This window comes from Leiobunum rupestre, chromosome 6 (assembly GCF_980474605.1).
Source record: "Leiobunum rupestre chromosome 6, qqLeiRupe1.1.hap1, whole genome shotgun sequence".
Lineage (NCBI taxonomy): Eukaryota > Metazoa > Arthropoda > Arachnida > Opiliones > Sclerosomatidae > Leiobunum > Leiobunum rupestre.
Genome location: NC_143389.1, coordinates 41,681,141 through 41,695,314, shown reverse-complemented (window position 1 = coordinate 41,695,314; position 14,174 = coordinate 41,681,141). Strand labels below are relative to the sequence as shown.

Sequence of the window (14,174 nt, the reverse complement as noted above, 5' to 3'; positions counted from 1 at the left end):
CCTTTGGAAATATCACGCGTAACCAGTGTTACGGGTCGTGTCGAGGACGCTTTAGGGACTACTTCTCGGGGACGGGCATCTATCGTAGCGCCAGGGTCAATGGATGCGAGTTCAAAGGTCTAATCGAGAGTGATCGTCCGCTGAGAGACGCAGGAATGAGGTCATGCTTGGTTCACCTGTCCACAGTTTGGATAGTGGCGTTCGTCAACGCTCACTACGGGTAAGAAAGGGCATACATATACTAAGAACCAAGCGAGCTCTACAAAGGCGAGTTACCGGAAAGAAAATTGGGTACAGCCATTACCAAGTCATAACCTTTGGTTTATTGGTTATATCGAGTATCTTATTAAACAAAATTCACCACGGCAAAGTAATACGAACAAATGAATGACTTTTAAGCTTACTGACTTCTACGTACATTTAACCAAAAATTAGCCGTCATTGACGGAAAAAAAATATATCGTAGACTTCCGAACCGATCGACCTTCATTATAGGTTCGTTCAGTAACGCAAATCTGGGGAAAATCGGTTTTTACATAATGAGCGCTTGTTGTCTTAGTGACGTAGGAAGTTACTGAACGGTGTTATTTCTAGTCAACGCTGTTTTTAAAGATGGCGGCTACAAATGTTACGGGGCCCAAAAATCAGAGGAAGCGAAAAATATTATTTTCAATAATTAATGAGTTGGTAAATGATGAAATTGTTGACGGCAATATTCTTTATTGTAATAATAATCAGCTAGGCTAATACCCAAGGCACCACCTTAGGCTTAAGTCATCAAGCGTTTTTAAAGCCATTAATTCAGGTGGTCGGGTTACAATGCGTAGGAGGGTGGTGGCAAGCCCTTCAAGCCACGCGAGCCGACAGCTCCCTACACTTACTATTACCGTTAACCTCAACAAGTTTTTATTGTTGCAACGTTCAGTCTTTTATTAAAAAAAGCGAAAACGGCCATTGCAATAGCTGAGGCATTAAAATTAAATGATAGGCCTTTGACCAAACCAGTAGAATTGTTGATTAAATCGTACAGTAACAAAATGTTGGCATGGATTACTCATCGATGTTTTTGATGAGCGTTACTGAACGTAGTGCTTCCAACAGCTATCTGTTATCTGTTATTTATCTGAATAGTCCTGGTTTTTTTCATCGATTTCCTAATCGGATCGCCTTTACAATCTGATTTTTTTATACGAGCAATCAGATAAGAACGTTACGTATCCTTCAACGAAGATACTTCTTTGACAAAAAATATAGCTTCCGACTAAAAAAGTATATAAATACTTGTTTATTAGCTGTCATTGATATAAACAATTTAGTCAGCAAGCTAGTCGAGTTTATTTTGGAATTGACAAATGCTTTTCAAATGGCAATATTAGTTGGTTAAACCCGATTTTATCCAATTTTAAACATTTTAGGTCATTTTACCCAATTTTGGTCTTTTTACCCAATTTTTGTCGATTTAAAAAAAAATTATTTGACAATACCCTATTTAGGTAAAATTTGCAAATATTCCTTTATTTATCAAATTCAATGAACGTTTCTCAATTTTACCCAAATTTGGTTTAGGTTTACCCGAACTTGATGAATTTCAACCAAAATTGTTCAAATTTAGCATTTTAGTTGAAATTTAAATGTAGTTTTTTTTTCATTTTAAGTTGTCAAAAACATTTTTGGTTGCCATAGCAAAACGGAAGCCCCGCGTAACTTTTCCCTTGGTGAAAATTCATGTTTCCAAGGTCTACATTCCCCCGAGTTTCATCAAAATCGGTGATTTACACCTCGGGTAGACTCCTCGTGTCACATGTTTTTTTATGTAATTTGATAAAGGATTATGGAAGGTTGTGTAGGGTCCTAGGAAGGAGTTCTATCATGGCCCAACGAGTAGGTATAGCAACTGAACTACAAATAAAGCTCCTGTCATTAAGTTTGTGCACCCGGAGCTATACTAAGCTAGAGCCTTTCTCTAAAAATATTCATTTACTTATAATATTATTCTATAATCTGTAGCAGATAACTGGTTTGATTATCGTATTTTTAAAATAAAAACTAACCAGTTAAAATATTCAGATAAGACTAACAGATTTTATCTGAGCAGATAAAATAAAGGGGGACGAAATTTTTTTTATCTGCTCGGTTATCTGTTTACAACAAATGTAGAAGAACCAGATACCAGATATACCTTTTCAGATAGAAATTGGAACCACTAACTGAACGTACCCAAGGTTGCGATACAAGACAATTTTCGTAAAACATTAAACGAGAAAAACCATCTACGGGCGCACTCCGTTTATTTTAGAGCGTTTGGAGTCAGAATGTGCGGGAAATTTCAAACAATTGAGAGTATAAGAGTAGAGCAGCCTCTATATTTAGCTATTAATGAGCAATATGACTGATAATCCAAATTTTAGTTTGGTTAAATGAGCGGGAGAGTGGAGTCTCTATTACGGTCTGAAAGTGAGCGTACCTTAGAGATGAGTGAGCTGTCATTATTGCTAAAATCTGAGATAGCCGAAAATCTGAGTTTTCTATGCTTTAAAATTACACTATTACGTTGATTTTATTTCAAAATTCTATAACATTATTTGGTCGTTCTAAAATTTATTTTGATTTATGATAAAAGAAGTAAAGTTTTTCAGAATTTCTAAAGAACTGTAATAGTTCTTTTTATATAGTAACGTGGCCTTCTGGTTTAAATGTGGCTCTTACGCCACAGTCTCTTACTTTGACAAGTCTACGAGCGCACGCTACAGTCGCCAGATTAATATAGATTTTCTAGAACGCGTGCAAATCGCTCGTGCGAAGAATACACTAATAAAGCTGAGCCCCATTTTAACAAGTTGGGCGAGACCACTTTTTATTTTATAAAATCAACTATTAGTTCTCCGTGTTCGTTAAGTTTTTTGATGAGAAGAGCGAGATCTACTATTATTATTATTAATATTATTTGCTTTATTGTGAACTTGTTTTTTTTGTACATTCTTCCAAAATAAATTACTTTTTGCACATGCCCACAACAATAGCATACTTTGCGTGTTGGGGCACATTAACACAAATTATTAATACCGTACAGTTATTATTGGAATTTTTTTTTTAGAAATCACGCTAACTTGGAGTCTAATTGATTGAAAATCATTGGTACATAATACATCGCGTGTTTTTGACTCTTGGATTTAATTAATTTAGGGCTTTTAAAGTGAAACGGCTCTCGCGTATACATTACATCTGGTTAACATGAGTGGTTTGAGAGCCCACCACTGTAAAAAACGTGGTCAGTATTTTTTCAAACGGGCATTTTTATATAAGGTTTAAGTAGTATAACCAGCTAGGCTAGGCTAATACGCGAGACAACACCCAAGTCATCTAGCGACGTTTAATGCCTTAAATAGGTGGCCGGGTTACAATCGGTAGGAGGGTGGTAGCAAGCGACGTGGGCCAACAGATCCCTACACTAACTATTACCGTTAACAAGTTTTTATGGAAAGGGGAAACCGAATAACTCGGGGGGAAACCCCTTTAACCAGTGGGGTGAGAACTTGCAAACTCTACCCCAAAAGGAGTGGTTCTGAGTTTTCATCTGGAATCGAACCTGGCTCCTCTTGCTGCGAGGCGAAAGTGCTAGCCCATACGAGATCCATCTCCCTATATCGACTATAGGTGGTTTCTTTTCGCTTGTTCCGGCATTTCGGAGTAGGGTAAGAGGAGTAACGCTATGACGTCATAATTTGTGTCGGATTCCAAAATGGCTACCTATGCCCTTTTTAGCAGATAAATTCTGGCTAGGAGGCGACAAAATCACATTTACTTCCTTCACACCTTCCTTTTCATGAGTAAAAAGATTAGCCTTAATCCTCCGGAACAAGCGAATAGTTTATAGGCCGGAGTAATTCTCATCCCCGGAACAGGTGAGTAACACGTTTTAAGTTAAAAAGAATACACTTTTAGTCGGAGAACAGGCGAAAAGAAACCACCTAATATTATTGTTATATACATACCCTCGCATAGTGCTTCCAACCGACTATCAGATGAAATAACTACGATAGATCCGATCGAAAATAATCAAAATTTACGCTCAGATGCCATCAGATCAGTTGATATCAGCCAAAATGCAAACCAGATAATTTAAGCACAAAAATCCGTGCCGCATTATCCATAAGGCTGACTAAGCGGAAGCCTAGGGGCCTACCAAAAGGAGGGGCCAAGCAGGGGCCCACGCATCACAAGGGGCAGGGGGATATTGAGGCGCCCAAAGAAGCTTGAAGCCTAGGGCCCCTCCTACGCATTGTAACCCGGCCACCTGCTTAAAGGCATTATAAGTCGCTATAGATGACTTGGGCCTAAGGTGGTGCCTTGGGTATTAGCCTAGGTTTGAGTAGTATAATCAGCTAGGCTATAGTCAGTTGCAGGCTACGAAAGACAAAATATATAGTACAATCGGCGCAAGGATGCCTCAGATCGTTTCCGGTCATTCCACCGCGCGAAATTTGAATTTGGCCATTTTACGGTCAAATTCGAATTTTGCTATTTCGTTGTCTTTTAGCGCCATCTAGAAACCAAAATTGGAATCTTTATTTTTAAATTTCATAATTGTGGTGGCGAGCAAATTTAAAAGATAAGGCATTCCTATCATTCTTAAATTTAAAATAGTATGTATAATTATTTAATTTTGTAAATTTATTTCTACGCCTTACCAGTTAAATTGGCAGTTTCTTTAAAATAGTTACCACGCTTTCTTGGGGCTAACGTTGTCTTAATGAACTATAAACGTTTAAAATTATGTTTTTCTCTTTACTTGTTAACAATAAACCTTTATCATTCTTTTCATAGTAACCTCTTGGTCTATTTAAAATATTTGGAGCTTCCATTATCGAACTTTCTTTAGTAAAATAATTCAGCTGTATTCAGTAATTAAACTCATGACTCATGAGTTTAATTACTGAGTCATGACAACTTGAAATTAAAAATAGATTCCAATTTCGCTTCCTAGATGGCGCGAAAAGACGATGAAAATCACGAAATTTGAAATTGACCGTAAAGTGGTCAAATTCAAATTTCGCGGGGTCGACTGGCCGGAAATGGTCTGAGGTATACTTGCGCCGACTGTACTATATATTTTGTCTTTCTTAGCCTGCAACTGACTATAGGCTAATACGCAAGTCACCACCCAAGTCATCTAGCGACTTTTAATGCCTTAAATAGGTGACCGGGTTACAATGATGTATGATTTCAAGGTTTTTGCATCTGCATCGTGTTGAGTTAGAGCAGCTTAACTCCAAAAGTTAACATAAAATAATTAAAAAATAACTTTTTTTGTACACCAAAGGAAGTAAAACTGTGGTAAAAGTACTTTTTCAAACAGGAATTTTAACTCAGTACAGAGAAGAATCCACCTCCCTATATCTCTTATGTTATTGGTTCTTGAAAACTATTTCGTTCTAAAAACACTTCTGCAAAATATGCCATGGGCTGCTAAGTTTACATTTAAAATTATATTTCATACCACTTTTTATTTCAAATTAAAATTTATCATTAGCTAGGGGTGAATTAAACAAAAGTTTGGCGATCTTCAAACTTATTTTAAATGTGGATCATTTAAAAAATAAACAGGTTATAAAAACCCAATGTTCTTTTATACTTATTTACATATGTTTTAAATTTTTTTGTCCTAATTTATTAAGAAAGGCAATCGAACATTGAACAAATTAAGGGTTACATTGGACAGGGGCCCTAACTTTAGATAAATTGATTTTCATTTGGTACTAATTGGCTAATAGCTTTGAACGCAAATAGACTAACTATGATAAGGTTTAACTCCGGATAACCTACGTCTCCCATTTGACACCGAATCTGATAGAAATATAGCCTGTTCAACATCATTGACCCCCTACGGCTTAGTAAATTGCTCTCCCACCAAATTTAAACTTCAATTTTCCGTATTATCCAAATATTTGAATGCAATTAGTCACAAACTTAAAGGACCACATAACCAATTGAAAAGTTCCGCCTAAACTTAAAGGGCATCGCAAGTGACCATGCAGGGGGGTAAATTATCTTATAAATAAAAAGAACGACTGCGCATGCGCTATCTGCCATAGCCTTTCCCTCTGTAAAAAAAGCAGAACCATATTTGCCGAATTTATTTTGTATAAATGCGCCTCTCGCGGTTTTTACGCAAAATCCATGCATTCTTTAGTCGCGAAAATGGCCGAGGAAGTGAAGTCTCCGTGCTTACCGATAAATCGGATCCTAAACTTCTACAAAATAAATGTAATAAAAAAAGATAAATATTCTGTCGGGGTATAATGATAGGGAAATTGTTAAGGGAGACGGGATATAGGAGTGTGTGTGGTGTTGAATTTTCTTAATCCAATGTGAGGCTAGCGGCAGAGGTTTACCGCGTCCAAGGCCTAATGTTTCAACTTCCATTATTAAAAATATTCAATTCACAAATAATTTTATTCCAAAACATTGTTAAATCGAAAATATCAAAGTCCAACTCTCGGAAACTAACCCAGTTCTTTTCTCCATAATAAATAAATTAAGCTAGGCCTAAATTCCTGGGTTCGTTGATTGCGAGCTAACTCAGCGAAGAAAATCGAAAAATTCGCGAATGATAGCGAAATTGTGCCACGTGGCTACACCAAGGAGAATAAGGCTTTCGCGCTGTATAAAATCATCCTTGGAAAACCTACTTACGGCTTGTTGAAGAAAACATAGTTCCCCCCCCCCCCCCCTGCATGACCACTTGCGTTGCCCTTTAAGGTAGCTGTTACACTTCCGATGGTGAATACAATCAATAATATTCTTACTCTATTTCCGGGAGACTTGCCACAGAAACTAGTGATACAAACTATTTTGCAATCCTATAAACATTTACACTCTGTTACTTTATTCATGAAATAACGAAATGCTATTTCCCAAGCTCCCAATCGATTTTTCTGATTGTTTAAAAAATAATGATATTACTTCGAAATAAATTACACGTTGTAGAGCTTCAAAATCAAAAAACTTTATCGCATGTTATCACGAAATTGATATGTTGTAATGAAAGTTTTCGGAAAAATCCAAAGTTTGCCGTGTCGAATGTAACCCGTAATAACCCTAAATGTTTCTTGGCAATTTTACCATTTTACATCAGTATAGCTTATATTTAATCATCACGCCACCTGTAAAGATTTAAGGCTGGTTTGTATTAGGACAAAAAAACCTAGGAAGGTGAGCCTTGTCTACCATTAGCGCGTGTAAATGTACAAATATTTTGACGCGTGTAAAAAAAAATATGCATTATGACGCCTTATATTTTGCCTTATAGCGCTTTCCATTTGATTACTGAGTTTCGCTCCGAGCACACGTCAGTTTGTCTCAAAAACTGTTATGTTATATATGTTTTAACCCTTTTTGTTTACAGCGGCAGCGCTATCGTCGAAAGCGACAACTCGTTTCCTAAGGGTCAGGTGGACAGTTACGATGGCCAACCACAATACCCAACCACTCCTCGGATGCGACACGGACGCGAGAATGGCCCGAGAAGCCACCGTCAACATCCGTGGAAAAGCGAGGATGGCGAGAAACAAACTTCGGAGCAAGAAGGGACAAATAAAATCGCGCGGTTGCGTTATCCGGACCCGGAGTGGAAAGAAAGCGGTCGTTGGCCCAAGCACGACCCAAGCGAGTGTCACAAAATCCACCCGGAAGACACGGATCGGCCTCCGGACGAGGGAGACAGTATCGTGGTTAACGAGATCCGAAAGAAAGGAGACCTCGGTAAGGGACTGCCGAGCGTCAAGGAATGGAACGAGCCCGAACAGAACGCGAGCGTCAACGCGGAAGATGGCCGAATGGGACGCAGACCGAGTCGCGGACATTCGGATAAGACGGACCAAAAGAGACGACATAAAACGCAAGAAGTCGATAATCGGATATCCCAGAAACCGAAAGCGCATCCCGCGCCCCCGAATCGGGCAAACCAAAAAGGAAAGTTATATCCGACCAAGAAAGTTTCGCCAGGTTATCATAAACATAAAAGTATAAATCACGCGAAACCTTTCAAGGAGAAGAAAAGCGTTTTGGTCATCGGTGACGAAATCGTACATTTTCTTCAAGGAGAACAATTATACGGAAAATGCTACATTCGGACCTTTTCCTACGAAGGGATGACCGTGGTAGATGCCTCCGATAAATTATCACACGTACTGGCGAACGGGGACCACTGGGACAGAGTGATTCTTCACGTTGGGGCCAATGATTTAGTTCTCGATTCCGACACCACCCCTTACATTGTTGCCAAAAGGCTGAAAGATTTGTGGGAAAAAGAACCGGGCTTCGAAATACGATCCCAATTGTTCCTATCAAGTGTGCTCCCGCGGCCGGACGACGTTAGCACTTTCAACGATCACGTCCTCAAGTTGGGCAACCAGATGCGCGACTACGCCCGAAGACAAAAGAGGGGATACATCGACCATTACGACAGCTTTATGAAGGAAGACAATGTCAAGGACGAAATGTACCGGTTCGACGGAACGCTCAACGAATTTGGGATGCGACAGTTCGAAAGAACCCTTTTTGACGACTGCGACGATCAGGACCATGACTACAAACATAGGTAAATATATCCCATAAACCAAGAATTAAAATCTGTAAATTTGTAGTTAGATGGATGACCTCAATCCGTTGGGGTTATTAAAGGCGCGTAATTATACAGATTATTTAAATTACCCTTTTAAAACATCTAGGAAGAAGCCATCGTTGGAACTGAAAGACATACTCCCCTTGGACAGAAAGAACTACGATAAGCACGTCCCACCGAAAAAAGACGGTAATTATCTTGGTACTATTCAAGTATGGGTTTCGATAGAAAAGAAAGCCTAATTAGATTTTATCTTCAAAATAGGAAACCCTACTACGGTCTACTTTCACGTAACGGTTCTCAGCGTGGATTCCATAGACGAGGAATCGATGGTAAAGTAAATTGAATCTAAGGTCCCCCAAAGTAAAGAATAGTGGCCATGGGGAGCAATGAACTGTCGCATATATTCGATTTTGCTCTTGCTTATAATTAACATAGAGAAAATGAAAAAATAACACTAATGTCCAAAAGACTAAAACACGCACAGAGGCGTAGCTAGAGCTTTTGCCCCCCGGGGAAGTGGCCGAGTTTTTTAAAATGTTTTCCACCCTCGCGATACGTTTCTGTTAGGAAAATTGCCCCACCCTATGATACGCCACTGAGCACGCGTAAGGATAATAAAAATTCAAACGACAGTCATTTAAAATAAACAAGCTGAATAAGACCCTTAATTCAATCTCTCCTCTTTATCAAAGACGTACGTGGCAGACATATTTCTCGCTCAAAGCTGGCACGATCACCGTCTACGCTTGCCCGAGAATATGACCGAAGGCTACCGTATTCTGGACGTCGACTGGTTGAAGCATATTTGGAGACCCGACTCCTTCATCAAGAACGCCAAGAAAGTTACCTTCCACGAAATGTCCGTCCCCAATCATTACCTGTGGCTGTACTATGATAAAACATTGTTATACATGACTAAGTAATTGATTTAAAATCAAGCTTTGAATGTACTGGTACAAAGATTTCTGGTACTATTACAGATTAACCTTAGAGATGTCTTGTGCCATGAAGTTCATATCATACCCCCACGATACTCAAAACTGTGCCATGATGATTGAAAGTTGTAAGACCACAAACTTTCAAAGACAGAGATGCCAAATGTCTGATTGAAATGTATACTATTTCTAGTGTCCCATACTACAGATGACTTAGTATTCCTATGGAACATCACGGACCCTCTGGTCGTATACCCTGACATTGAACTACCTCAACTGGACATTGCCGATAACAGTACCGAAGATTGCACTTTGCAGTATTCCACTGGTACCCAATAAAATTATGGTCAGTTACCTCAATATATAGCAAGACTTCATATTCTTTATTTAAAGGTAATTTCACGTGTCTGTCTGTGGTTTTCAACCTCAAACGAAGAGTAGGATACCATTTATTTCACACATACATTCCCACTTCGTTGATCGTGGTTATGTCTTGGATATCCTTCTGGATTCGTCCTGAAGCGATTCCAGCCAGAGTTACTTTAGGGGTCACCAGTCTTTTGACCTTGGCCACGCAAAATACGCAATCACAATCGTCTCTTCCTCCCGTGTCTTACGTCAAAGCCATCGATATCTGGATGTCCTCATGCACAGTTTTTGTCTTCTTGTCCCTCATGGAGTTTGCACTAGTGAACCACTACCTAGGGGGTGTTCCAACCAGCCAGGTTATGAGGGGATATTCTACAGACGAAACAGCTACGAACTCTGACACCCTCACCCGCTGTAGCCATTCTGATGTAAGAAATCGCGATCATGGTTTCCAATTAAAAGTGTAGTAATATAAGCATTTTGTTTAAGAGTTTGCGTTTGAGAGGACGTGTAAATGGCGGTCTACGTCCACCGCCGCCAGTTCGACAGAACAGTTTCACCATATTTGGCCAGACTCAACCTGATCTGGCCAAGGCCCATTTTGTTGACAAAATATCTAGGTATTTATTCCCCTCAATGTTTGCTGTTTTAAATATCGTATATTGGGTTAATTATGCTAAAATTTAACTTTCACGTTGTATTAATATTAATATTTATAATTATTGTTTTGAAATTATATGTTATAAATAATAAGGAAAAATATTAATAATAAAAAGTTTGTTTAATAAAACCTTATTTTAGTTATCTTAATAATTCACTGCATGGTCTCGTGCTTAAATATGAAGTAATGGTGTATATATTTCTTGTACATAAATCAATTTTTAAGTCTTTTAATGAAATTATAAATTAATTTGAATAAGCATTTCCTTCGTGAGAAGCCAGACCCGTTATCTCACTCTCAATATTTTTAAGCGCCCATTGATGATCGCAAATTTCCAAAGCCTCCCATTCAGCCTATTCAAACCAGTTAGAAACCATTTAAATAAATTGAGATTTTGGCATTAAATAATGCGAACTTATACCTTAAAAGCTTGTTTTGGATCCGGAGGCATGGCCATAGCCGCTCCTGACATTTGTTCTTGCATCATTTTGGTTTGATCAGCAGCTTTTCAATGGAAATTTTACCAATTAAGTTTGTTATTTATGGATTTTTTTTTAAATATTATCAGTTAATTACCATTATTTTCGCCTAAGACTAGAGTATAAATACTTCGAAGACCAAATACATTTAAAAAATACCATGAAGCCGAACTGACCCTAAAATTATTTCATAGTTTAATATAAGTCCCAAATAATTTATCGAACTAAAAATTACCAAGATGCGTCTAATGAGAGTAGTTCAATTCCTCTTTGCAACATTGGCTTGAAACGCAATGTCAATGGAAATGGTACTTTGGCTAATTATAAATTATGAAATTGGTTAAAGTATGATAACCTAAACATCATGAGGTGATTGTACATACTTGTTACGAAGCCGGAGAATGTCCAATTAATCCAGCCTCCAATGAGAATCATGGGTAATACATTGGTTAAATTTCCTTTCAACATATCAGTCATCATAGTTGGATCTGTCATAGGATTTTGTACAGGGGCTGGACGTTTTTGGGTTTTAAAAAATCCAGTCTCATCATTATTAAAGAAATTTTTACGCATATGGAACGCCTGTAACAAATTTCGAGTTTTGATAGATAGACGAATGACGGGGATAATTTCAGATGATATGGTAGAAATCTAACCTGTCTTGGGATGAATTTTCCATTTTCTCTGAGAAGCCTACTCCTAATTAACGCTTGGCTAGAGAAAAATTTAAAAAGTATTATGCCGTTTAGCCAAGGCCCATTACTCCTACCAAAATTAAAGAGCGTATAGCCGAGGTACTGACCTATCTTGTACTTGTTGAATTTCAACTTTCTTAGTAGAAGATATTAAAATTGAGACATAATGCCTTAATATACCAATTAAGAACGTAATTATCACGATAGGCAGAAAAACCCAAACCCTAATATCGGAATCGAGTAGAAGCTCCGCCATTTCTCCGTTCTCAAGTTTCTCAAAAGCACGTTAATTTGCCTAGCAAAAGCACTATCCAGCGTTGCCAACCTGATTGAATAGAATTATCGTACCAACACCTGAAAATTATCGTATTTCAGTTCTATTTATCGTACGCTTCAAAAATATCTAGAGGTCTGACTAGCGAGTAGAAAAGGGGGGCGAAATTAAAAAAGGGAGTGGTTCTTCTCTCTCTTTAGACAGAGGAATAGAGAATCACCTGCAGCGTTCAGTAACGGCGCTAAGGGTGGGCTGAAGTGGGCCTTAGCCCCCCTGCATTTCTGAGTGGGGCCACATATTTATAATTAAGAGGCCACATATTTCAATTTATGAATTTTCTTTATCTCTAGAAATTTGTTTTATTGCCAAAAAACGTTTTTCTGGAATTTTTTTTTGAAAATCAATTCGTTTATTCAAGAAGATAGTAGACCATAAACAGATAGATTCGGGAGGAAGGGAGCAGAAATTGAGAGATAGTTGAATGGACAATAGAAAGAAAAGAAAGGGGGTTTAGGGAAATACCCCGGGAATGCACGTGTCCCCTCTAGGTCGGATACAAGGTCAGTGTGTCAGAATTTATAGCCCGGTGTACCTAATAACAGAGACCATACCACCGGAGGCCTATCATCATAGTGCCCTACGCCAGCGTCCACCTAGCCCGGACAGGTGACAAATCCAGCATGGGTAGCAGTACCCTACTACTGATGGTCGCACCTTTGACGCAAGCCACTCAACCCAGCAGAAGGTGCAGCAATGGGTGGACCAATCCCCACTTCGCTCACAGCAGTGGGAGTAAGAGTGGATGCTGTAGCAACTCCAGCCGACACCCTACCTACGTAGGTAAAGAGTCAAACCCTTTGGAGAGAGCTCCTAAAGGGGAACGACGAGCACACAGCAGATCAAGTAACCCGGCACAGCTGGCACCGAAGATCCCAGTTTTACTCCAAAAGGCCGGGAAACAGGACCACCGTGCCCGCATATGGAGGCATGCCGCCCCACAGCAGGCTACCCAATCCGCCGAGGCGGCCAGTTTGCACGGACCCTCTCCGTTAGCATGATCCCAAGCTCAGTATCCAGCCCAAACCTGACCAAAGTCGGAGGTGAAGATAGGACCATTTGATCAGAGCTAACATCTCCCAATGCGCCACCGCCCTTATGGGTTACAAGAGCCGGACCCCGACTCCCGGTAAAGCCACCAGTTCTTGCACACTCTTACCCATTTAGGGCACGGATACAAGGTCAGTAGGGGGTCCAGTAAACGCAACGAGAGCCGCAACAATAAAACGACCTTACTCTTCTGGCTTCCTAGAAAATTTATAAGGGGTCACTAAAGTTGTAAGTGACACAAAATACTTAGCCCACGGAGCCCACTTGTGGAAAACCCTAAGAGCCGCTACTGGCAGCGTTGCCATATACGTACTATGATTATGGTACAAATACCATTTTGCATAATATTATAAATGGTACTATTTTTTGAGAGTGTACTGTAATTTAGCGTCAAAACTGGTATTTTTCAACAACGTACATAACAAAAACTCATTCCTACTGAATTATTCTCACAATTGTCAATATCGTACGTTGTAATATTGTACATCCTACTGAATTATCGTACAATTGCCAATATCGTACGTTGTAATATCGCACATCCTACTGAATTATCGTACAATTGCCGATATCGTACGTTGTGATATCGTACATCGTACGGAAGGTGAAATTATCGTACAAAACGATAATTATCGTACAGGTTGGCAACGCTGGCACTATCCTCCCTGGCCAAAGGATGTGTGAAAAAACACAAACGCAGTCTCCATCTGACGGCGCTGTGGCTCACTACTCCCAATACTATTTCCGGCACGCCTGTTTCACCGCACTACACAAATGTAGTAGGTCTATTTTAGAAGCCAGCGTTTAATCTACTAACGCTTTAAGATACGATAGATCCAGGGGCAAACTAACCGATAAACTCTTCACATTTTTTATACGAATAATAAGTACTGAGCGTTTTTCATGAGTAATAAAAATGTTAAAAATTAACGCGAAACTAAAAAAAATTGTGAAATCAAGAGATAATAAACTTCCGACCTTTAAAAATAAAGAAAACGTTTAACCCCTGACATTAAAGTAAAAACGTTACA

The 14,174-nt window shown here is 39.1% G+C and overlaps 2 protein-coding genes across 2 annotated transcripts; one reads left to right on the top strand and one right to left on the bottom strand.

Moving 5' to 3' along the window:
- Positions 1–7,283: 7,283 nt before the first annotated feature.
- On the top strand, positions 7,284–10,617 carry LOC149940994 (uncharacterized). Its single transcript, XM_090179403.1, has 9 exons — positions 7,284–7,348; positions 7,406–8,599; positions 8,730–8,812; positions 8,888–8,955; positions 9,319–9,545; positions 9,607–9,689; positions 9,755–9,889; positions 9,955–10,358; positions 10,420–10,617. Exons 1-9 carry the CDS (start codon positions 7,284–7,286, stop codon positions 10,615–10,617), a joined length of 2,457 nt encoding a protein of 818 aa, XP_090035529.1.
- A 75-nt stretch (positions 10,618–10,692) lies between these two features.
- Positions 10,693–12,072, bottom strand: EMC3 (ER membrane protein complex subunit 3). The gene is made up of 7 exons (XM_090177191.1): positions 11,873–12,072; positions 11,727–11,784; positions 11,454–11,652; positions 11,306–11,387; positions 11,168–11,247; positions 11,013–11,095; positions 10,693–10,944 (listed from the first exon to the last, which is right to left on the bottom strand). Exons 1-7 carry the CDS (start codon positions 12,019–12,021, stop codon positions 10,837–10,839), a joined length of 759 nt encoding a protein of 252 aa, XP_090033317.1. The 5' UTR covers positions 12,022–12,072; the 3' UTR covers positions 10,693–10,836.
- Positions 12,073–14,174: the final 2,102 nt, after the last annotated feature.

Coding starts and splice junctions, on each gene's coding strand:
- LOC149940994 (XM_090179403.1), top strand. CDS start 7,284: ATGACGCCTTATATTTTGCCTTATAGCGCTTTCCATTTGATTACTGAG. Junction 8,956..9,318: donor CCATAGACGAGGAATCGATG/GTAAAGTAAATT, acceptor TCTTTATCAAAG/ACGTACGTGGCAGACATATT. Junction 9,690..9,754: donor TGCCATGATGATTGAAAGTT/GTAAGACCACAA, acceptor TACTATTTCTAG/TGTCCCATACTACAGATGAC.
- EMC3 (XM_090177191.1), bottom strand. CDS start 12,021: ATGGCGGAGCTTCTACTCGATTCCGATATTAGGGTTTGGGTTTTTCTG. Junction 11,388..11,453: donor ATTCTCCGGCTTCGTAACAA/GTATGTACAATC, acceptor ATTTATAATTAG/CCAAAGTACCATTTCCATTG. Junction 10,945..11,012: donor ATCCAAAACAAGCTTTTAAG/GTATAAGTTCGC, acceptor TGGTTTGAATAG/GCTGAATGGGAGGCTTTGGA.